This window comes from Rousettus aegyptiacus, unplaced genomic scaffold, assembly GCF_014176215.1.
Source record: "Rousettus aegyptiacus isolate mRouAeg1 unplaced genomic scaffold, mRouAeg1.p scaffold_m13_p_6, whole genome shotgun sequence".
In the NCBI taxonomy this organism is placed as follows: domain Eukaryota; kingdom Metazoa; phylum Chordata; class Mammalia; order Chiroptera; family Pteropodidae; genus Rousettus; species Rousettus aegyptiacus.
In genome coordinates this window covers 84,818,524-84,841,900 of record NW_023416309.1, presented here as the reverse complement: position 1 = coordinate 84,841,900, position 23,377 = coordinate 84,818,524, and the positions used below count along the sequence as shown (strand labels likewise).

Sequence of the window (23,377 nt, the reverse complement as noted above, 5' to 3'; positions counted from 1 at the left end):
CTGCTATTTTTTTAGCCTTCTCTATATAGTTGGAAGGTCATACTTAATATTTCTCATTTACCTTGTAGTACAGCAACAAAAATAATTTTGGTTCCCATTGGTGGTACATATTCATAAATACTCTGGACTTTGGAGCCTTTTAAATTAGAATCCTGGAAGCTAATTAAATTGGAAGTACGACAGGTTTGGGCAGGGGAGAAGGGGGAAAAAAGAACTAATCAAGCAGTACTTCCCAACTGTAATAAAGATACATTTTTTAATACAAATGGCTGCCTCAAAACCTTTTAGAGTTACACAGGAAGTAAGCCAATAAAATATTTAAAAGGCAAAGGTTTGAAAGCCTCAGAATAGGATGATCTCTATGAGGTCACTTAAATGCTATTCAGGTCAAAAGAAGAATTACAGGGGCTATCCAGAGTAAGGAAGCAGGAGCAATAAGCTCTGCAAAGGACAATAAACATTACGATTGCTGAATAAGTTGGTTAAACATCAAATAAGTTGGTTAAACATTCTATTTAGAGGCAGGACAACAAAATAATCCTGTATACTTGTATCAGTGGTACCCCATACCACTAATGGACAGTATTATTAATTCTCTAAAGGCAAATAATTCTGTCCTTTATCAAAGGACTTTGCTTATCAAGGTCTAATTCTAAAAAGCTGAATAATGTAAAGTTCTTTAGCATATTAAGAATTAAAAATAAAAAAAAGGAAGAAAGATGCTTACCAGACTATCTAGTCCTCCTCCCAAGAGATCCACTGCTCCCACCTGCATGGAGGATACCTGTGGCACGTTGACTGGGGGACCAAGATCAAGGTTTAAAAGGTCCCCCAGAAGGTCACCTTGAGAGGGGATAACCTGAGGCTGTTCCAAGTTGGTGGCAGTGTTGGTGCCAACAGGGCTGTCACCTGCATCAGTGCTGTAGTCATATACACACAAAGAAAGGAAAAGAGAAAAGTCAGTTTCACCCAGAACATAATAACAAGGCAACAAGTGAATGTCAGATATATAAAATACTAGAGAGAAAAAAATCTCTTATTTTATAATCATTTGTTGATGTACATGAAGGGACAATAGCAATTCTATTTTTATCAAAATATAGTTGCTAAAATGAAAATAAATGTATACTATATAACCTCATTAGTTGGTCAATTTTAATTGAGCACCTACTCTATGAGAGAGCACCATAATAAGAACTCTGGGGAAATATTAATATACATATATATATAATATATATTTTGTCTTCAAATAACTTATGCTCTAAACAAACAAAAAATCAGCATTCACAAAATGACTAAAAAGCACAGTTACCGTGCAACAGCTGAAAACAGCATTGTGTGAATGTCTACACATTTATAGGGTATAGAAGAGAAACAAACAAAACCAGGTGGGACTGATTTTAAAGGCATCTGAGAATGGTTGTGTGACTGACTAGACTTTGAAGAAGAAAGGCAGTTATGAAAAACTATCGATCAGAGACCATCCAAAAAGGAAGGGATGGTTTATGCAAAAGCACAGTAATGAACAATTTGACTAGACGGGTGAAAAAATTATACTGGCAAGAGCAGGGATTGGGATTGTTGAGGTTTGGGGGAAGAAAAGATAAGAAAAAAATAATTTTGAAAACTAGTCTGGAGAGTCAATTTTTTATATGACAGGCAATGCAAAATCATTTTTATTTGTTGAACAAAGAACTAAAAATAACATTAGAAAAACATTATTCTAGCAGCTGTGTGCATAATGAACTGAAGTTGGAAGAATGGACAAGAAGATCAGCTAACAGTAATCCAAACTGCTACTGCCACTACACTCTAAAAATAAAAAGGAAGTGGTGAGTTCCAAGATATTAAAAGGGCAGCACAGAGGGAAACAATCTTTTCAATAAATGGTGTTGAGTCAACTGGATAGCTGTGTGGGAAAAATTGAGCCTTGACTCTGAAACCTCACAACATAAATAAAAATTAAAGAGATAAATCCAACATAAACGTGAACAGGAAAATCTAGGAGAGTATCTTGATGACCTTGGAATAGATGAAAGTTTCTATAAAAAAAAAAAAAATGATGAACTGGACTTCATTAAAATTAAGAATATGTCTTCTTCAAATGAAAAAATTAAGAGAATGAGAGGGTATTCTCCACAGACGGAGAGAAAATATTTGCAATACACTTATTTGACAGAGGACTTAAGACAACTCATTAGAAATAAGGAAAAGATCAGGCACGTCAAAAAAGAGGATATACTAGCAGTCCATAAACATGAAGAGGTACTTCATCGGGAAAATGCAAATTAAAACTTTAACCAACTACCACTACACACCCACCAGAATGGCCATAATTTAAATGACTGACAATACTAAGTGTTGCTGAGTAGGTGAATCACCTAGAACTCTACAGTACAATCACTTGGGGAAACTGGCAGTGTCACCTACAGCTGAATATACATCGATGACTCAGCAATTCCACTCCTAAATGTATACACAAGGGAAATGAGTACATAAGTTTATCAAAAGACATACAAGAATATTCATAACAGCTTTATCCATAGGAGCTCCACACTGGAAATAACCCCTAAAGTACGTCAACGGGAAAATATAAATTGTGGGATATTTGAACAATGAGATCCTATATACCAATAAATAGGAACACACAACATAGTCTCACAGACATGCTGCATGAGAGAGGCCAGACACAGAAGAATAAATTTTATATGGTTCCATTTATATGATGTTCAAGACCAGGCAAAACTAACCTATGGTGATAGAATTCAAAACAGTTGTTCTCGCTGGAGGGTGAGTATTAATAGCAAAGGGACATGAGAAATCTTTTAGGGTGCTGGAATTATTCTTTATCTGATCAGGGTGGTGGTTATATGAGCGTATACATATGTAAAAGTCTACTAATCTATACACTCCAAATTAGTGCACTATTAACGCTAAGATTATTATAAAAAATTGTCAATTTAAAAAATGGGGGGAAAATCCCACAAAGAAAATTCCAGGCTCAGTTGGGTTCACTGTAAATTTTTCCAAAAAGGAAAAAAAAAGAAAAAAAAAACCAATCTTAGATAAATTTTAAAAAGAATAGAAAACAACTGAAAAAAATGTGAAAATAATTCAGACTGCTTATTGAACATTAAGGAATTAATAATTAAGAAAACATTAAAATCTAATTTTGTTAGGCTTGATAATATTTTGTGTTTTTTATAAGTCTTCATCTATTACAGTTACCATTTAAAGTATTTATGGGTGAAATTACATGAGGTCTGGGATTTAAGACTCCAGCTCAACCATCAAAATAACTGTGGCAACAGATAAATGGTCAGAATGGCAAAATAGTGATAACTGTTGAAACTGAGTGATGAATATATGTGAGTTTTTTATAATATTCTATCTTGCATGTTTTCTAATATTTATATTAAAGTTTTAAGAAAGCAAAAAAACACTAAAAATTCCATTAAAAAACCTAGGTAGGTTTTGACAATACTTGGAAATAGAGGACAAAGAAGAATGAAGAATCGAACTCAGAAAATAAACGAAAACTAAGAAGCAAAAGACCAGTGATGTTCCTTATAATCATAGAGGAACTGGAGGGATAAAGGGAAAAATAACATGCTGTTTTCAATTCTATTTAGTTTCAAGTAAGAAAAATAAGTAGAGAAGTCCAACAGACAGCTAAGGACAAGGGACTGGCAGTCAGAGTTGGAGAAGTAAACTTGAGAAGAAATTCGAATACATATTTTCAGTGAAATCAGCAGAATAACAACGAATAAGAAGACTAAGATCAAATGTTGGCTCAACTAGTTACTAGTTGTATGATCTTGGGCAAGTGGCAACTTTTCTGAGACAAGGTTTCGCCATTAATAAAATTATAACCAAAAAAGTAAATAAAATAAAATTCTAACAACGTCACTAAAAATACATGGTTCTATTTTAGGGAGGATCAAATAAAAACATGGTGTAAACTATAAAGACTTGTAATAGATCAGTGGTACCTGTGTTTAGTAGATAAGTTCCCTATGGGAATACACAGAAGAGAAGGTTCAGAATGAGCCTTGTGATATAACCAAGATTAATGATTGGAGAAGAGAATGAACACAGAACTGCAAAGATTAAAGAGAGAAAAATAATCTAAAAAAGATAACTTAGGAGAAAAAGTGTCAAGAAAACCAAGATATGAAGTATCCAAATGAGGACAGAAGTGGTGGTGCAAATATAGCCAAAAATTAATAAAGTCAAAAAGGGAAGCAATTTCATATACACCTGACAAGAAATGTATGAAAGCTTCATAAATGGTATTTCTCTGTACATGAAATCTATCATCGTATGATGTGTGCCATGTAGGAAATGTGAAAGAACACATGGATTTATCGGTACCTCTAAATAGAAGGCAGAACAGGTAACAATGCACATTTTCCTTCACTATAATAGAAAGGGAAGAGTATTATAAGAAGACAAAATGAGGTGAAAAGTACATGATTCTATATATTCTACAAATTAAGAAAATGGTAACTCGTTATTATGCATTCTTTCTAAAAAGAGAACACAAAAAATTAGCATGAAAATGTTTCCCATTGTGAACTGCACAATTGTCATCAAAGCAATATTTTTAAAAGGTGAGATTTTTCTAAATTAGACAACTATTTACCATCTCACCCCCACAGAGCAGCTGACAAGTGTAAGTATAGAAAGCAATACAAAATGAAAAAGTACTTTTTAAATTACATCCCCAAGTGATTTAAAAATACCTAGTGAAGTAAACAGTTTTAAACGTTTAGAAAAGGCAGAATAAGGTCTTACATACAGTGTTGCGGTATTTTACGTCAGAGGCATATCATTTAATCTTATGCTGCTGAAGAAAGCTAGGTAATGTCAGTACTATTACAGACATGCCATTCGAGGCAATATGCTATCCCTATTATTTTTTAAAAAAGTTTTTATTTCTGCATTTGTGTTTTCTTTAAAAACACAATACAAGCATAAATGACCACATAAGGCAGGGAGGGATCCTCAAACCCTGAGCCACAGCCCTGTTAGGAACTAGGCTGCACAGAAGGAGGTGAGTGGTGGCGAGCGAAGCTTCATCTGCATTTGCAGCCACTCCCCAGCGCTAGAATCAACGCCTCAGCTCCATCTCAGATCATCAGGCATTAGATTCTCAAAGAAACATTGGTTCCTGGTGTCAAAAAGGTTGGGAACCACCGACTTAAGGAATTGTAAAGATAACAAATTAAAGGCTATTAATAAGACCTTATGTAAGAGATTGTTTCTTCTTACATAGTTTAAATACTGTTTCTTTTCTTGTGTTCTAGAAAGGGTTGTTTTTGTTTCTTGATTTGTTTCACTTTCCTCCTCCTACTTGAGGGTCAAAAATTATCAGGATAAAAATAATTTCAATGGCATATAAATATGGTTACAGTGGCAAGTTAAAACAGAAAATCCATATCTATTATCAAAACTTGCAACACAGACTGGGAGGTGTACTCAGAAGTTAAATGGTCCTATCTAGAGAATGTTAAATAAGGCCTAATTCTTACGAAGCCACAGTCTCTTTCAGGTGAAAATTACAACACCTGCCCTGAAACCAAAGATTCAACTCAATTAAAGGCTAATGAAAGAGAAATAATTTTCTTGGGTGTTTCTTCCTTTTTGTTTATCTGTTTAAATAGAGCCCAAAACGTTGACTACACTAATTTGTAAAGTAATAATTCTTACCCTCTGGCTACTCATGTACCACTTAAACAGCAATATATATTAGACAATGAATGGTACAAGACACTCATCAATAGAAGTGCAATTACTCTAACCACTCTAGGGTCAAATTTTACTTAGATTTAAGTAATGAAGGAAATTCTGAAACGATTATAAGATACCCACTATAAGAGCTTATTAGAGTACTGCTCCTTCCAAATTAAAATTTTGAGATAGGTAAAAAGCCGAGTTCCATGTTACCTGAGAGCCTATTCATAATAAAATTTCTTACTGAGACACTCAATTTAATTTGGTAAAAAGAAACTACGGGTCACTGAAAAATTATGTCTATATATAATCTAGGCTGCTTTTATAAACACTCCTGCAAATACTATTTCATTAACAGCTTAACGGCATAAGAGAAGCAAGTATCTGCTACCATTATCCATAAGCTTCAACCAAAGTTACAGCAAAGGATAAAGACAGCTAAATGTACAGGTAGACTTCTTCCAAGTTTTCAATTCTGGGAAGATTTCTAGCCTCATGTTACTGGAGACTTAAGGCAACTTTTGAACTTCATTAGTTTAAAAGATCTTCATCATAATTTTCTAAACTATAATCTTACCTACTCCAAGATTTGAATAGTGGGGCCTTTCATCTATTGTGTGTGGTCACTGGTACTCAGATGGAGGCCGTAAGGGCAATATAATAGGTTTACAAAATGCATAGCAGGTTGTCTTCTAGGTATAAAAGCATGAGGAAGACCAACTCTACCTAAGCAAAGAGTTACTTCTCAGTCAAACCTAGGTTCACTTACTTACCTCCCATGATGTATTGGCAAGTGTTTACGATGGATTCCATGACTTCCTTCCACAAAAGCATTGGGAGGCTTGTGGTACACAGAGGCCAAAGAACCAATGTGACAGATTAGCTCATCCAGCAGAGTAGGCTCAATAAGATCTGTCTCCTCGGAGATCAGTGGCTTCTCAGACAAGACTACTTCTTTGGCTGTGACAGGGTCCGTTGAGAGAAGGCGCCAATAAATATAGCCTCGATCTCGAAGGTCAGGATTATCGGAATCCTAATGGCAAAGGCAGGAAGGTTTGGATGAAACTTTTCTCCATGTAGAAACCCAAATGCTGAATTTATTATAGAGGCAATGTTGTAGTGATTTATACAGAGTTGATGATTAAGACTCAATTTAGACTTAACATAGTTTTAATATAGTCATAATTTTATAACCTCTAATGTTTCAAAGAATTAAAAAAAAATTGAGATGGGTTAATCCTAAAATTCGAATTCAAAGGGGAATTGGGAAAAGTAAAATAAAGTTTAATCCAGTGAAAAGTAACTGCTTGAGATGGCTTCGGGACATAAAATTTTTTTAACTGCTATAAATATTAGCAAGATTATTCATAAAATATATACATTTCATCCATACTTCCTTGCTTCATTTCTATGGAGACACTGGCTAGGCCCTGTAAATAGAGAGATAACAAACAACCGTGCCTGAATTTAATGAGCTCACAGAGCATTCATTATTATAATGAGATATTATTATTATTTATATAAAAAAAAGCTGTTAAAGAGAGCATATAACTGCTTCCAAAAGAGGTGATACCTGAATTTAGTGGTCTTGTTTTTCTGTGGTAGTTTTAAATTAACTTTTACATGTTCATCACTAAAAAAAATGATCATCAATGCCACATCATGATTTAGAAGTATAAAAATAGGTTTCTCCCAATCTTCCAACCCTAGCCCACCTTAACTCCCATCCCCAAAATAGCCATGTTAACAATGTATCTTTCCCAATAGCTCCCACACAAACACTTATTTATTTTATACAAAACCAGTTTGACATTATACACAATGCTCCACATGTTGCTTTCTGTATTGCCTCATACAGCTGGTTTTCCTCTGTATAAGCAACACTGCATCATTATTTATAAGTGGACATTTTGATTGTTGCCTTTTACTCTTTCCTCCTCTCCTTTGCCCTCCCCTCCCCTCTCTATCCCTTACTCTCTCCCTTCCATCCACCCGTCCGTCAAGCCATCTATCAATTTATGTTTGTGATCATTACAAAGTGGCACTAAATATCCTGGTATCTACCTCTCAGAAAAAGTCTATATGGTAGCATTTATTTATACACAAATTGTTTCAATGGTATCATGTTATTAAAGATGAAGATAAATCACTGTTTCAATTTCTGTATTTAAAACACACATACAAAAATATTTAAACTAGGTCAGTTTGAGTGCTTCCATATGAGTTTATAAGTAAACAGATAAACTGATTCATGATTTAGCCTCTTAAAGCTTATATTCAGCTCAATACAGCAATGACCCTCATAGTTTTGACTACATAGTTTTAAATGGTTTTTCTTAGTCACATATCATTTAATTTGCAATCCTAATGAACTGCTGGTTAAAAAAAGATAGTAACAAGTTAACAGCGTAAAAATGGCAAATTTTACCTCAAAATAATCTTTATCACATTCATAGGTTACATTATTCTAATAGGAATGCGTATATGTATTTTGTAGCATATCAAAACATTTACAGTATTTGAAAAGCCAAAGTTTAAAAAAGTAAACAGTGATAATATTCAGTTTAGGTGATTGTTTTGTTTGGTTTGGTTTTGTGGGGGGTAAATTGCTCCTGAGGAAGTGTTTATAAATAGTAGACTGAAACCTCCTTGTTTAGATTTTCATTTGGAAACAAAGCATGAACATTATAAAACATAAACAAATTGATTTTAAGAGTGGAATACAAGTTTCTTAAAATATCAGGTCAGAAAAGCAACGCCCACCCCTGTTCCTGTCGATTCGTAAATCAAAAGTTCAATATGAATCTATATCTATATCTGTATATCTATATCTATCTATCTATCTATACGGTTCCCAAAGCATGTCATTTAAAATTCATAGACCAGCTATGCTTTTTATTACACAATTAAAATGAACACTGCAAATCACTTAAGTGGGGAAATTTAGTTTGTCATTATAGATCAGTAATATTGTTAAAGGTATTAATATAAATTTTATATTGTAATTTAATGATATACTGGTCAAAATAAAATACCTTTTACTTCAAATTTCTCATATATCATGCACATATTTAATAAATGGCCAAAAAAAATTCCTGTGGGAATTATATTCAAAATTACATATTTCTATGAAAAAAGTTTTGAGTCCCTCACACATTTAAAATATTGCAACAGGGCAAACTGCTGTAGATAGAATCACTGGGTCAAAGTGTAAACACTGACTTAAGAGTATAGTCCTATGAGAAATAAGTATAAATTTTCCAAGACTGAAAGTCAAGAGTAGGCAAAGACTTCCACTGTTCGAACTCTGTTGTTCTGAGGGCTGACTCATTAGGCCAGCTCTAAGCTGGCCTTCAGTGCCTCACTATCACATGAAGGCCACAATAAATCAAGCCAAGATGGGGAGTGGGGGGGACCTTTGTATGATATTAATGTGCTACTATATGTTTGGTGACTCAGAAAATTTGCTTTTGGACCTATTATACTGGTAGCCCCATAGGCCCTTGTCAGATCTCAAGAAAATAGCTACTAAAAATTTGAGAGCTTCCAAAACAATTCTTAGCAGTCAAGCTCTAAAACAGTAATTCTTAATTTGTAATGTGCATCAATATTTTATTAACATGTCAGGAAAGCCATGAAAGTGTAGATTTCAATGCCAAATCACAGAGTTTCTGATTCATTATGTCAGAAGTGGGGCTGAGTAATCTGTACATTTAACAAGCAGCACAGGTGATTTTTATAATGGTGGTCTTAAGTTCACAGATAGAAAAACTAAGATAAAGACTTCTCTTCCATGTACAAAAGGCAATTACTACAGTCTGGACATTTCTGTGTATATTCTTTGCTAAGTCCTCTATAACTAGCAAAGCAAAAAAAGACAAATCTTTGAAAGGAAGCCACGATTCAAGGGTAGGTTTTCTTTCCCCCTAACTAATAACACTTCTAATTATACTACCATTTTATTTAAAATCAGAAGCATGAAGATTTCACATATATGTCACATGAATTCAAAGCACAGATAAAGAATAGTATCAATTACTCCACTATAGAGATAAGAGAAAAGCAGTATAAAAAAGATATTTGCTCAGTTGTGTCTTGAATCAGTAGATATAGCAGAAATGGAACCCCACTACTCAATTTGAATTAACACAATTCAGCGGATCACACTGTCCTCAACTTAAATTGATACTTATAGTCATAAATATTAGTTTCTCATTTCACAAACTAAAAAAAAAAAAAAAAAACCATTCCAACATCCATTGGAAAAGATTTACATAAATGTGCTTATTCTTTTATGCAAACTACTCAGATCTCATCAACTGGACCAAAAAGTCTAGAGAAACTGCTTAATAATTATTTAAGCTAAATATGAAATCATCATCCACAAGGATCTTAAAACTACTAAGAGTTCACTTATATGTACTGGTTTATGCACAATACTGCTTCAGGCAGGGAAAGCAGGGAATAAGTGTTCTCAAAGTTATTCTTAACCTTCAGACTAGAGAAGTTAGCATAGCACAGTGAATAAGGGCAGACTTTGGAGCCAGGTTACCTAGATTTCAGTCCTACCTCTACCCCCATACAAACTGGACCTCTCTGTCTCAGTTTCCTCATCTATAAAATGGAATAGTAGCAGTATAAAATCCTTATTGAGATTGAATTAACATGTAAAGTGCTTACTAGAATGTCTGGTACATAGTAATCACTATACAAATGATTGTTGTTATTAAGATTCTATACTAGTCCTTGTAATATAGTCTAGTATCAGGACTGTCTGAACCTTATTTATACCCTACCCTATTCTAGAAATTCAGCAAAGCTTACAAAATGTATCTAAGGCTAGAAAGCATATATTAGAAATAAAAGCAGAAAAATGCATGCCCAAAGACCTACACATTTCCTATAGAGGATCTTTAAAACTGATTCAAAGGTTTTGAACAACTAATATAAAAAAGAAATTTAGTCAGTTAAGCCATTCACAGGGGCAGTTAATTACACAACAATGTATACAGAATCCAAAACTGTCCCATACCGACTGGGGCAGAAATTTAATGGAACCTCTTAAGGAAGAAAACATAATGAATAAACAATGACTTTGACAACAGATCCAACTAGAATAGTTTCTCAAGACAACCCTTCTTATGGCTGCCATCAGTATTACTGAGCAAAAGCAAGTCTATGAGGAGTCAAATACAATGCAGTTTAGATACCCAGCTCTCTACTAATCTTCTAACTTGATTCAGTGGTGAATCTTAACTATCTGTAAGAACAGAGAGTCCTTGTATCCTTTAAGCAATACTCCTTAAATGCTTCATTCCAGGCAAATTTTGATAAATACTGGGAGGTAGTAAGGTTGAGTTTGAACTCTGACAAAAATAAAAAATACAGCTCCTCTTTATGCTGCCTGTTAAATAATGATAATAGGCATTAATAAATCAATGGAGACACAGTTGAGAACTTGTGAATACAATGAAACTTACCATGGACACTTGCCTGATTATAACACTACCCCTATCTTTTAAAAGATGAGCAGAAAGGAAGAAGCAAGGCAAAAACTCTCTTTAGAAAATTTTTTAAAATCCATCTTAACAGTGATATAGATGGGGTAATCAAGGGTCTAGACTAGGAAGTCTAGAAAACTCAATTCAATACAGAAAATATTAAACAAACACATTAAATAAACTGCCTTAATGTATGGAAATTACTTTGCTTCAGGCAAAGGGAAAATTTAAAAAATACTTCTAAGAGCTCTTACAAATACACTTTAGAGGATGTGAAATTAACAAGATGATAGTTCAAACTAGGCAAAGTACTGCAAAAGTTTAAAATTTTGATAATATACCACAATAAAAGGTGAAAAAAATGGAAAACTGAATATCTGAAGCCCATTCCATGTGTAGATACACATCTTAACTCGACAGCCAGCTAAAGCAAACCTATTTTCAAATTCGATTAAAAACATTACTAAATCATGATAGATTGGTGTTACACTAGGAAAATTAATTATTTTAGTTTCTGTGGATATAAAATGGTGACCTGATCGCTAAGGCATTTGACACATTCTTAAAACCAGAACCCATCCTAAAAGAGGACCAAAAATATCAAATAATTAAGGGAGCAGCACAAGCATATTAAAATTGGTTTAAAAAAAAAAAAAAAGGCTACTACTCAAGAAGGCGGAATACATGGGATCTTTATCAAGGCATTTAACATCTCTACATGGTACTTTTATTTCAAAGCTGATATTAAGTCACCCAGAAGGAGGTACTGTGAGACTCAATGTCATTTTAACACTGGTATGTCCCTTAACACAAGTCTAAATTCAATTTTCATAAATGATAAAAACTGGAGTCAGTCAATTCATTTAAAAGACATACAATCAGCTAATTTAGTGGAATATGTATAAGAGATGTTGTTTTTATATTTTAACAGGATCTAAAGACTGAACCCTTCCAATTAAAACTTCCCCAAATGAACTTTCTTGGGGAGTTTCATAATATCCTATAATTTAAACAAATCAATCCAAGCTTTTCCCAGATTTCTTACCTGTGTTGCCAAACTCAAGACCTGCTGTACCAGCTCCTGTGTTTCGGATGGTTTCTTGAGAAACAGCTTCACTATGGCAGTAAGCAGAGTGAGTTGCACCTAAGCAGATATAATTTAGTAAAAGATACTTGCATTATCCATACGATCATTTCCAAAGTGGCATTTCTCCAACTATGAATTACTATGACTATTTTGATTAAGAGACAAAGGTTAAAGCTGATTCAATAGCAACAATAGCAGTGAAAGGTTTTCATCTACTGAAAACTCACTAGCCTCCTATCCCCAAACTGCATTTCTGGCATCAAAAATAGCTTCCTTGTCTCTGGTCCAGAAAATCATTTGTATTTCTTAAAATACATGCTAACACTGTGACAGCAATAAAACTTGTTCCTGAACAAGTCCTTTATTATTTAATTCCACTAGAAGTTCAACTCTGAGGAAATCAGGGAATCATCTGCCATACTGAGGCAAAACCCAAGACAGCAGGATTATGCCAGATCATAGCCATTAAGAATGGGCTGCTGAACCACAAAGCCTCTGGCTTGTATGTGTTCCTTGTAGAGGCCTATTAAAATTATTATGGTGGATTACATATATGAACCTCAATTTGCAGTGAGTATAAATGTCAAGGGGAAAGATTTTAATAATTTATCTGCTTCTCTGGACCTGTAGCTCTAAGGTCAGCTCTCTCAATTTTGGTAGAGACAGAAAATGGGAAGAAGTCTTAACCACAGGGAATCTTTTCAAACTGCACATCCCAGCCCTCTCCTCAGCCCCTAGTGAAAATCCCACTGTAATAAGCCATAACCATTACTAACAGGAATGGGTAATTATTTTCAAATAACAGAAAATCAGAAAGTGTTAACTACTACTCTAAACCAGTAGTTGTTAAAATGTAGTTCTGGATCACCAGCAGCAGCATTACCCTGAACTCTGTAAGAAATAAAAATGCTCAGGCTCGCCTCAGACCTACTGAGTCAGAACTCTAGGGATGGGGGCCTATCGACCTGTGCTTTAACAAGCTTTGCAGGTGTTTCTGGGGCTCATTAAAGTTTGAGAACCACTGGTCTAAGTTAGACAGGTTTGTCCACCAGAAGTAGCACAACTAAAAAAGATCACTCTTTTGGGAGAAAAATGAACATAACACCAAATGCATATAAATTCTTCCCCCACCACACCTCCTGACAAAACCCTTTATTTTCCCTGAAATCTTCCCCAAAAGATCTATGACAGAGCATATAGAGATGAGAACTTACCTGGGTGCTTTCATCATGAAAACCCTCCAGGAAGCTCTCTAGTAACTCATCTGCATTGTCAATTCTCTCAGCATATTCTCCCACAATCCAAATCATAGCTGCTCGAGCATCTGGCTCATCCAGTGAGTCTAAGTTCTCACAGAGAGTGGCAATGATACTTTCATACCTGGTATAACAAAATTAACTATGGTTACCGAGGGCAAAACTGAGAAATGCATTTAACAATGAAGGCTAAAGGCAAAACCACAGACAAGGTACCAAACCACCAAAATATAGGTTTGTTTTTTTGTTTGATTAGTTTTTTTGGTCTAGAGAATGTACAGGCTTTAAGCAAGAAGATTATAAATATCTTAAATTTCTCTTCAGTTATGTTTGAATAACTAAAACTTAAGCCTTTATAAAAGCTCACCAGACATTCTTTTCGCAAAGAAAAATTAACCTGTGGTGTAAGATAATACCACTACCTTATATTTCTAACAATCCCTCTTGTAACTAGATCAGAGAATTTTCCTATTATTCCATTTTGCTTTCATGGCAGAGGAACAGAAATCCCACTCTACTTTTAGAAATGGAGTTAGACAACTACAGAATCCAGACTAGAAATGGAAACTCTGTCCCTTAAATCACCTGTCTCTGCTTTTTACAAAACCTTTATTTTCTTTCTTTCCAAGGAGCCTGCACTAATGATTTGTTTCTCCAAAGAAACAAGTAATTCAAATATTTATAATTTCAAAGTTCTATAGCTCTCACTTTTACCATGTTGAATCCGTCTCCTTAATGTAGTTTTAGACATCAAAATGACACTGTATATTAGATGTAACAAATAAACAGTACACTTGTTTTGTGCTATTTCCACTAGTTAAACCAAGTTTTGAATAGCTCTTAAAATTAAACTATTATAATCCCTTACTAATATAAGCCAGAAATGAACACATTTCTCTACCAATTATATCGTGATATACATCTTCACTCTTAATTAGGAAGTTTAGAAACCCGACATTCTTCTTTTCTGAAGAATGATAAAGTATATGGTTCTTTTTCCAAAAGTATCATTTCTAATATTAATATATATATATGTTGCTTAATAAACCACTACTTTGCTAAAATAATTTTTCTAATTTTGAGTTTTCTAATCCACCACTATGCAACTTACTGCAAGTCGCTTCCTTTAACACTATCTTTAAAGACTAATCAGAAGCTTCAGCACGAGATATCTCTATAATTTTAAGGCAAAATGAAATTTAGGATGCTTACAAGATCTGTTCTCATTTCACTCTTTCAGATTCCTTAATTGCTTGCTTTGGAAATCAAATCTAAAAACTCATTTTTGCTTCATAAACTAAGAGGCCTAACTGTGAAAAATGTGTGGGGTGAAAATGTAGATTTTGCAGCTACATACAAGGGAGATGCTACAATACTTCAGAAAAAGCCTGAGACCCTGATAATTTATTGAAACATGGTCTATAATTTTCTACAAAGTACTAGGTAACACGCAAAGTAAACAGTGCAGCTGTCACCTTCCTGGTTTTTACAATAGGATGACCAAATAATTTATCATTTAAATAGACACTGCTGAGAGTGAAAAGGGACACAAGCATTAATTGTGTTTGGTACAGGCACTCCCCAGACAACCTGGAATATGTGAGTATCCTATTTAATAGTAACTACCATTCATGAACCTGGTTAACTTCAATATATGTCTATCAACAGTATATATTCAGACAGAGCTTCAATTTTCCTAAAAGTAATAAAGCAGGGTGACACATTAGGTTTTAATCTCTGTGCTAACCACCTTATAAGTTTCTGATTTTTAATTATCCTATTATGACCAGTTCCATTACAAAGAATAAGTCTTATCTGCCAACTTCAAAATGCCTTAAACATTTCCTAAATGATTTGAGGAAGAGGAATAGAAGTATTTGGACATACTTGTTAGGGTACTTGCGGAAAATGTCCCTGATGACAACAATTGCCTCTTGGACCACATAATTTACTTTGGTCTGGATGAGATCAAGCAATGTGCTTACACAACGTTCTGCAGATTGCTGTGAAGAGGAACATAATAAGTGAGAAGTCAGATGATCTATCCAACAATACAACCTTAATATCAAAAAAATTTTGAAACATACAGGTGCAGCAACTAAATTAGACTAAAAGATCAGGCACTTAATTTGACTAAGCTATACAAGAGGCTGGGCTATCTAATGGAGATATACAGAAATTCTAGATATACCCCAAATTTTACTCGCTACAAAATATATTGACAGATGACTCCATTCAAATGAAAAGAATCATCTTGGATAGTCAGGAACACGAAAATGAGAATAGTAAGTCAAGGTAGGAGGAAAAAATAAGAATGATAGAATAAGCCAAGGCAGGGGGCCTTTGTCTTGAGTTCATGGATGAATGGAGAGAGCAGAAGGCAACTTTAAACTACTTGAAATGAAACTGCCAAATTTCACATGTGCATAGTTTTTTTTTCCTCCAGGGAGAGGGTCTTTCATTGTATTTTCAAAGTGATCTGTGACTTAAAAAACTCTAAGAAAAATCTGCCATCTTTTGGGCTACATAACTATGGCCTTAGGTAAACTGCAATTTTCCACAACCTAGAGTTCATCTATAGAATTTAATCTATTAACTTTTCATTAATGAAAAGAATATGGGAAAATAAGAGAAATAAAACTAATGTACTGAAACTATATGTCATAGTTTTTAAAAAGAGACTGGCTGTGGAATAGAGATCCTAAAAATGAAGGACTGATTTATCAAATATTACAATGTACCATGATGGGTCACTCCAGTAAATGCCTCCTGATAGGATGCAACAGAAAGTACACAGCAACATCTAAGACGTATTCTTGCCAAAAACACGGAACGTGAATATTACTAAGCCTCCAAATCTATTTATATGAAGGAGATGGAGGAATGAGATAAATGACACTAAAATACAACCAGCCAAATCTAGACTCTGAAGAATTCTACAAGTCTAATGACCTAGACCCTTGAATAAATGCAATATGTGGATCTTTAGACTTTGATTTGAAAAAGCCAACTATAAAAAGAGATTTAGACACAATTAGGGAAAATTGAACATGGACTGGGTATTCAACGAGATTAAGAATTACTATTAGTTGTTGGGTATGGTAATGGTATTGTGACAATATTTTTTTGTAAAGGACATTATCTATTAGATATACCCATAAGACCACTCTAGTAAAATCATACCTGGGATATGCATTAAATACAATTGCACCGCACTCCGTTTTAAAAGGAGAGGGGGAAGGAGAAGATAAAAACAGGATCAGGAACATACTGATGTTTGTTCAAGATGGATGATAGGTAAATGAGAGTTCATCTGTCAAATTTACTTAAGTAGAGGCCTAAAAATTTCTGTAATAAAATCTTTTAAACAATTTAATGAAAATAAAATTTCATTTTGAGGATATTCATATGAGGTCATATGATATTTCTCTTGTGCCATGAAATGATTCTGCCATTTTTTATGTATTTTTTCCATTTTTGGATTCTGTTTTATTCATTTTCAGCTTGTAATTCCTGTGCTGTTACTGCAACAGCAAAAAAGTTGAAAAAAGTTAAAAACATATGTTGTGATAAGTTACGAAGTATGTAAGATATAGGCTGCTGTTAAGAATTATATTATCATAAATTAGATAATACAAATAAAGTGCTTACCACGGGGTTTGGTATAAAGCTAACATCTAGTGAGGCCTTAGGATCATCATTATAATAAAGACAAACAAAAAGAGATTTCTCATGATGCATGAATATCAAAAAACATTTAAGTCTGAGACTGTAATTTTCCAGCAGTCGTTGCAACTATATTGTTTTCGATTAAAATATTACTACCAATAAAGCGTCATGGCAGAAGAGCAAGAATAAACATCCAATCATTGTACACATAAAAAAGTCCAGAGAGAGAGAAAAGCACACAGATATAAAATTTAGCATATGATAAAGACAACATTTCATAACACCAGGGATTATTCCAGTGATTGATCCCTACACTCATATCTTTCACCAAAATTATTTCCAATTATTCTAATTATTTATTAAAAACATCTTTAAATGTAAAAAAAAAAAATCATTGCCATACAAGTAGAAAATAAGGATGAATTTTACATAACATTGAGGCCAAGCACAATGTTCTAGGTGTGCTATTAAAGATACTATTGAGGAAAAAACTTGAGAGAGATTATTATATAAGAAAATATAAACTTCTGTGTATTAGAAAGTCGAATGAAATCAAAAGGAAAACAAATTGGAAAAATAAATGCTAATGAAGTGAAGAATTAATATCTTTAATTATAAAGAACTTTAAAAAAAAATGGAAGAGATAAACCCATTGGAAAAAGGCGCACAGGACATAAACAAGCAATTTCAAATGGGTAATAAGCATAATGAAAAAAATGTTCACTTCCAATAGAGATCATGGGTTTAGCTACAATCTTCCTTATACCATTATTTGGAAAAAGAGCAGGAACAACTTTAAAGTCCTACAATAAGGGAAAGGCTAAATAAGTTATGAAATAATCACATATTGTGTCTATAAAGCACTAAAAGCAAAGTAAAATGTTATCAGCAACATGGAAAAATGCCCATGTATGAAAAAGAAAAAAAAAAGACTAATAAAGTAAATGGCCTATATTTGTTTTTGTAAAAAACAAAACAAAACAAAAAAACACCTGTGCATGGAGGGCTATATAAACGAAGATTTAAAATCATGTTCATATCATCTCTGGGAGGGCGGAATGGGGACAGAAGAAAGCAGAGTGTTTTATTTTCATTTAACTTGTCTTATTTTATGATTTTATGTAGTAAACACATATGGCTTTTCTAAGAGGAAAAATGTAATTTTTGTTTGTTTTCAAATTAAGGGATGAGGCACAAATCCATCTCTTATCTTGGTCTATAAAGATTTGAAATGGTAAACACCAAAGAAGATTAGAAAGTGAGGAACTCATGGTATCAGCTTAGTGCCTTAATCTCTCTCAAACACGTATCACTTGATTTTATGTGAAAGGCTAAGAAAGGCCAAGGTTTATTTATCACCTCCTTAAGGAAATAGGGGTGTGTGTGTGTGTGTGTGTGTGTGTATACACTTTTAATTTATCGATCATACCTTAATAAAGCTGGGGGAGGGGAAGTAAAATCTATTTCAAAAACAAAAAGAAATAGGCAAAAGTTACTGGGAAAAAAGTACTATGGGATTGCTTTTTCAGTGCTATTTACTAACTCAACAATTTACTACTTAATCTTTAACCTAACCAACTTAATACAACAAAATTATATATTTTCTTCACCTAAAGATTCTTATAGCAACACGGAACACCTGTATTTACAGTCATGATAAAAATATAACTGCGACTCTTAAAGACACTTTTCCAATAGGTCCTGTTCTCTTAGCTAAGCACTAAACTGAAATTCATTTGTTTCTCCTTCATCATATCTTTGAAACCCACTACACATTAAAAAAAGGGTAAGAAAAGCCCTGAAAGAAAGCAGCTCGGTTTAGAACCTATAAAGTTTATTACAATTCTCTCACTAGTTCTTCCCTTTGTCCAACAGATGTGTTAATTAAAAACAGCATCAGTGCCTCTCCTGTCCCAAGAACTCTTTGAGCTAGACGATCCATTCCAATTGATAACTTTCATGATTGAAACAGTTCTAGGAAAAGTTCTAAGGCAAATCCAGGCAACTTGAGATCACCAGTAAAAGAGAGCATTAGATTAACAGGCAGGACTCCTGAAGGCTGATCTTAAGTTTACTGAGAAAGTTCATTCCTCACATACTCCCACCAGGGCACCTTAAGTCAAAGCAAAAAGTGAAAGCCATCATAAGCTTATCTTTTCCACTAATAACCTCTAGGATTTAGGTGCTTTGAGAACACTTTCTAGTAATTCCAAGGACGGAAAATCTTTTATAACTTTGGAATGGGATATAACTTTGTATGACTCTTTAGAGTTTTGTCAGAGAGGTCACTAAGACAATGATAGTCTGGAAGTGACAAGCACAAAATAACTCCTATACTACCAAAATCTCTCTGAAAATTGTCTATGTTAATAGTAAGCAGGTGGCTATACGGTCATAAAAAAAAAAAGAAAAAAGAAAAGGTAAGTATGTGAACTGTGGTGATGAAAAGAGATGTAATGCATCAAGATCCAATAAACAGACTTTCCTATTTCTGAAATAGAGCAATAGAGTGAATTAAATATCTGAAGCAACTGAACTAGCAGAACGAGGAGTAGAAACCAAGATTAACTTCTTGGTATAACTACTAGTCTTCTAAATGATTTATCAATGTTAACTTCAGGAAGCAATACTAACTTAAATAAAAACGAAGGCAAATTAGGAGCTTGGCTTTCATAAATGCTTCTCTGACACAAAATCTGTTTCCTTCTGTCCCCATGAAGTACTGGCCATACTGTACGAATTATTTTAGAATCCTTGAGAAGTCATAGGGTCCAACCCTCTGCCTCTAAACAGAATTGTATATAGTTAAGTAGCAAGAATATGGAGCTCTGAATATACAATAATATAGTGAACAGAGGCCATCACTAATTTTAACAAATTTATGAATGGGGAGTAACAAATGGAGGACTGGAGACTGAGAAAGAAGGGCAATGTAAGTTGTACCTCAAAATACCTACTGAAAGGCTGCAACCAAACTAGAAACAAATCTGCCCTCTAAGACCACAGAGAGGTTCAAGAGGACTTAAATTCAAGAGGACTTCCAAGTAAAGATCACCTCACTGTCCTAAAGCAGAAACCTGCCAGCTAACAGCCCTGCCTATGTGCATAGAAGTCCTAATCAACTTTTCTGTTATCTCATTGTTAAATATAAATGGACTGCATTTTGCTATATGCATGGTATACACCTCACTTAAAAACTGTGTATTGATGATATGCAACCATCACTATATAATAGTCCAGATAATTAAATTCACGCAAAAGAAAAAACTATAGTTCTTATCCCCAAAGGTTCAAGAAACTATCGGAATCACACAAAAAAATGAATGCTATGTAAAAAGTAGCAACAGTCAAAAGAGCAATGAAAAGAGGCTGTATGGAATGATAGCTGTGCGGAGGGCAAAAAAAAAAATCAGCAAGACGACAGGAAACTGGAAGAAAAAAGGGTGTAAGACAAAAAGAGGTTTATAGATTTGATATTATGCTTGAAAAGGTGGAAGAAGATAGGAATGCAATGAAGATACAGTGCAAGAAAAAAAGAAAGGCCATTATAGAAACTCCATAAAAAACAAGTCTCTGCAAGAAAATATCATTTGCACTGTATTGGCCCTATACATTTAGTCATAATATGCACAGTAAGTTTTGCAAGCCTATAGTTGACAGAACAAAAAATATAGGTGTATTTTCTCAATTTACAAAGATAATCAACACAGGAACAAAAAAACCTCACGGTATATGGGAAAACAGGAGAGGAAAGAAGTAGAAAAGGTTGGGTATATGAACTAAGCTGCTCATCTCACAGGAGAAAGTTAACAATGTCTATAATTGGTAAATCGGTAAATAATGGCATAAGCATATTATTTAGAGAGGTATGAAAATATCTCTAAAGAATAACTAAAACCAGAAACATGATTAAAATATTCCACTCTGAGAAGAGGGACTAAAGATAACCACTTTTCATTAAAAATCCTTAATATGTTAATTAGGGGCTTTATTATTTTGATAAACTTTAAAAATGTATTTTAAAGAAAGGAGTAAAGATAACACTCAGAATCCTATAACATGATCACAACTACCATCAGACACTTGCCTCCACCTTGATGGCACATCGTCCAATGGCCCGCACAGCTTTGCGAACGAAGTCAACATCCACCTCTGTGGCATATTCCTTCAGTTCTGCGAGAACCTGTTAAAAATCCAGGAAGTGGACAATCGTTAAGGATTCTAAAATAGTAATTTCATGGCCTAGCTTTTTCTGAAGGCTACACCTTAAGATCTAAGTCATTATAAACTTGAGTCCACTTAAAGTCTGACTGACCTGAGCAATGTTGGCTTGGGATGCCAAACGAATCATGATGTCCAACTTCTCAAGTTTAACGTAGATGGGATCATTGTACTTCACAAAGAAGACTTTAATTTCCTGCTTCAAGATTTCAGGCCTGTGATACACAGAAACAAAAGATAAGGAAAGTGAGGCATATATGGATATATCCTTCTGAGTATATATTAATATCTAATCTACGCCTCTCTGCTCTCCTCCCTCTCTGCCCCTCCCTCCCTCCCCCCACCCAGGGAAGAAAACAAACTCACAAACTTCCCCTACACCCCTCTATTCTTATCAGTTTAATTTAGCAGACTATTTTTATCCCTTTAAAGGGTAAAGGTATGTGTTGTCAAGAATTACTGAAGAAGAGCAATCTTGCTCTAAACTACGAATGAACCATATTAAGTAGGCGCTAGCTAGTATGCTATTAAGAGATCCTTGAGAAAAACAAACTGAATTACAAAGGAACAACAGGCATTTATTATAGGAATACTCCAAATCAATTGTTAGCCTCCTCATCATGGGGCAAGTTGCACTGCCATACAACATTTTCATTTCCAAACACTAAAAAGAGCTCAACTCTGGCCTCTTTAATAGTGATATTATTAAGTTTAATTTAAAATTACAAACACTCTAATCACCAATTCATTTTCCCAACCTTTTCTGGACAATTAGGTTGATGTTCCTCAGAGCAACGTACTGCACCTCTGGCTCCCCAGACAGCAAAGTGACAAGTGGAGGGGCCAACTTCTTCAGTAGCATATTGTAGTAGTCAGAGTCCTTGGGTAACAACTCCAGAAATTTCATTAGAACTTTTACTGCTGAAAGCACCACTGCTGAGTTGGCATGAGATAGGCGGGGAGTCACCCTCTCACAGATGCTGGGGGCAGAAAAGGAAAAATCAACATCTTGAATTATAATTTCTTTGCTCAATCCAGTTTATAAGGCAATGTGTCAGAGTCCCATGGCCCAAGTATCAAGAAATTAGAGAATCAGTTAGAAAAGTCAAAGCTCCATGCGTAGATAAAACTGGGATCCAACACTGCAGAAGCCTCATTCCAGCACACTACAGGCAGAGCAGGGACATAAGACTCTAGGAAACCAGCAATAAAGGATGTTCAAACTGGAAGGAAACTACCCAATACCCAAAAAACTTGAAGCTCACACCATTTACCTTCCAGTTTTACAGTCCTCTCTGTCTCCCCATATTATGTAAGGGCTCCCTGCCTCACAGCCCATTTCTCCTCAACCTACAGGAAGTCAAATTAAGCATTCTGAGAGTTATTTTCATAGTAAGACATAGCAACCAACTGTGACTGAAGGTTTCACTGTTAAGATGCAGGAGCAGGTGGGTTGACAAGGAAAACCACGGTACCCCTTGCCTTCAGGATAATAAAAGAATCTCTAAAAGGGTTTTTGCCTGTTTTTAAACAATAGTACACCATTGCAATATTCTCCCGACCTCTTTCCCTTCTCCTAATCCCTCCTACCTAGACTTAGATGCCTCATATAATCTTTAGTATTTAATTATCTGTAGAGGATTCTTCAGAACTTAACCTAATTTCAATAGCTCTTGGGCAGTGTAAGTGGCTACTGACTATATTCAGTTAAGAATACAAGATAACTAGGCTGTGTTTTCCTCCCTCCCTTCTATATCTGCTTGGCTAACTACCTGACTCCCTTCAGGTCTTTACACAAATGCCAACTTCTCAGTAAGGCCTTCCCTGACTACCCTTTTATAAAATACAACTCATCCCCAAATGCCTAGAATTTCTTAGATCTCTTCCCTACTTTATCTTTCTCTTTA

General features: G+C 34.4%; 1 protein-coding gene across 3 annotated transcripts in view; it reads right to left on the bottom strand.

The window, feature by feature from the left end:
• Nucleotides 1-23,377, bottom strand: part of AP2B1 (adaptor related protein complex 2 subunit beta 1) — a 99,940-nt gene that overhangs the window by 46,556 nt on the left and 30,007 nt on the right. For all 3 annotated transcript variants that reach the window (XM_016124174.2, XM_016124313.2, XM_016124232.2), the window contains exons 7-14: nt 22,229-22,450; nt 21,565-21,685; nt 21,337-21,432; nt 15,468-15,583; nt 13,539-13,704; nt 12,283-12,381; nt 6,510-6,769; nt 728-920 (exon numbers count right to left, since the gene is read on the bottom strand). In XM_016124174.2, coding sequence (XP_015979660.1) covers nt 728-920; nt 6,510-6,769; nt 12,283-12,381; nt 13,539-13,704; nt 15,468-15,583; nt 21,337-21,432; nt 21,565-21,685; nt 22,229-22,450 — 1,273 coding nt within the window. The remainder of the gene's footprint in view (nt 1-727; nt 921-6,509; nt 6,770-12,282; nt 12,382-13,538; nt 13,705-15,467; nt 15,584-21,336; nt 21,433-21,564; nt 21,686-22,228; nt 22,451-23,377) is intronic.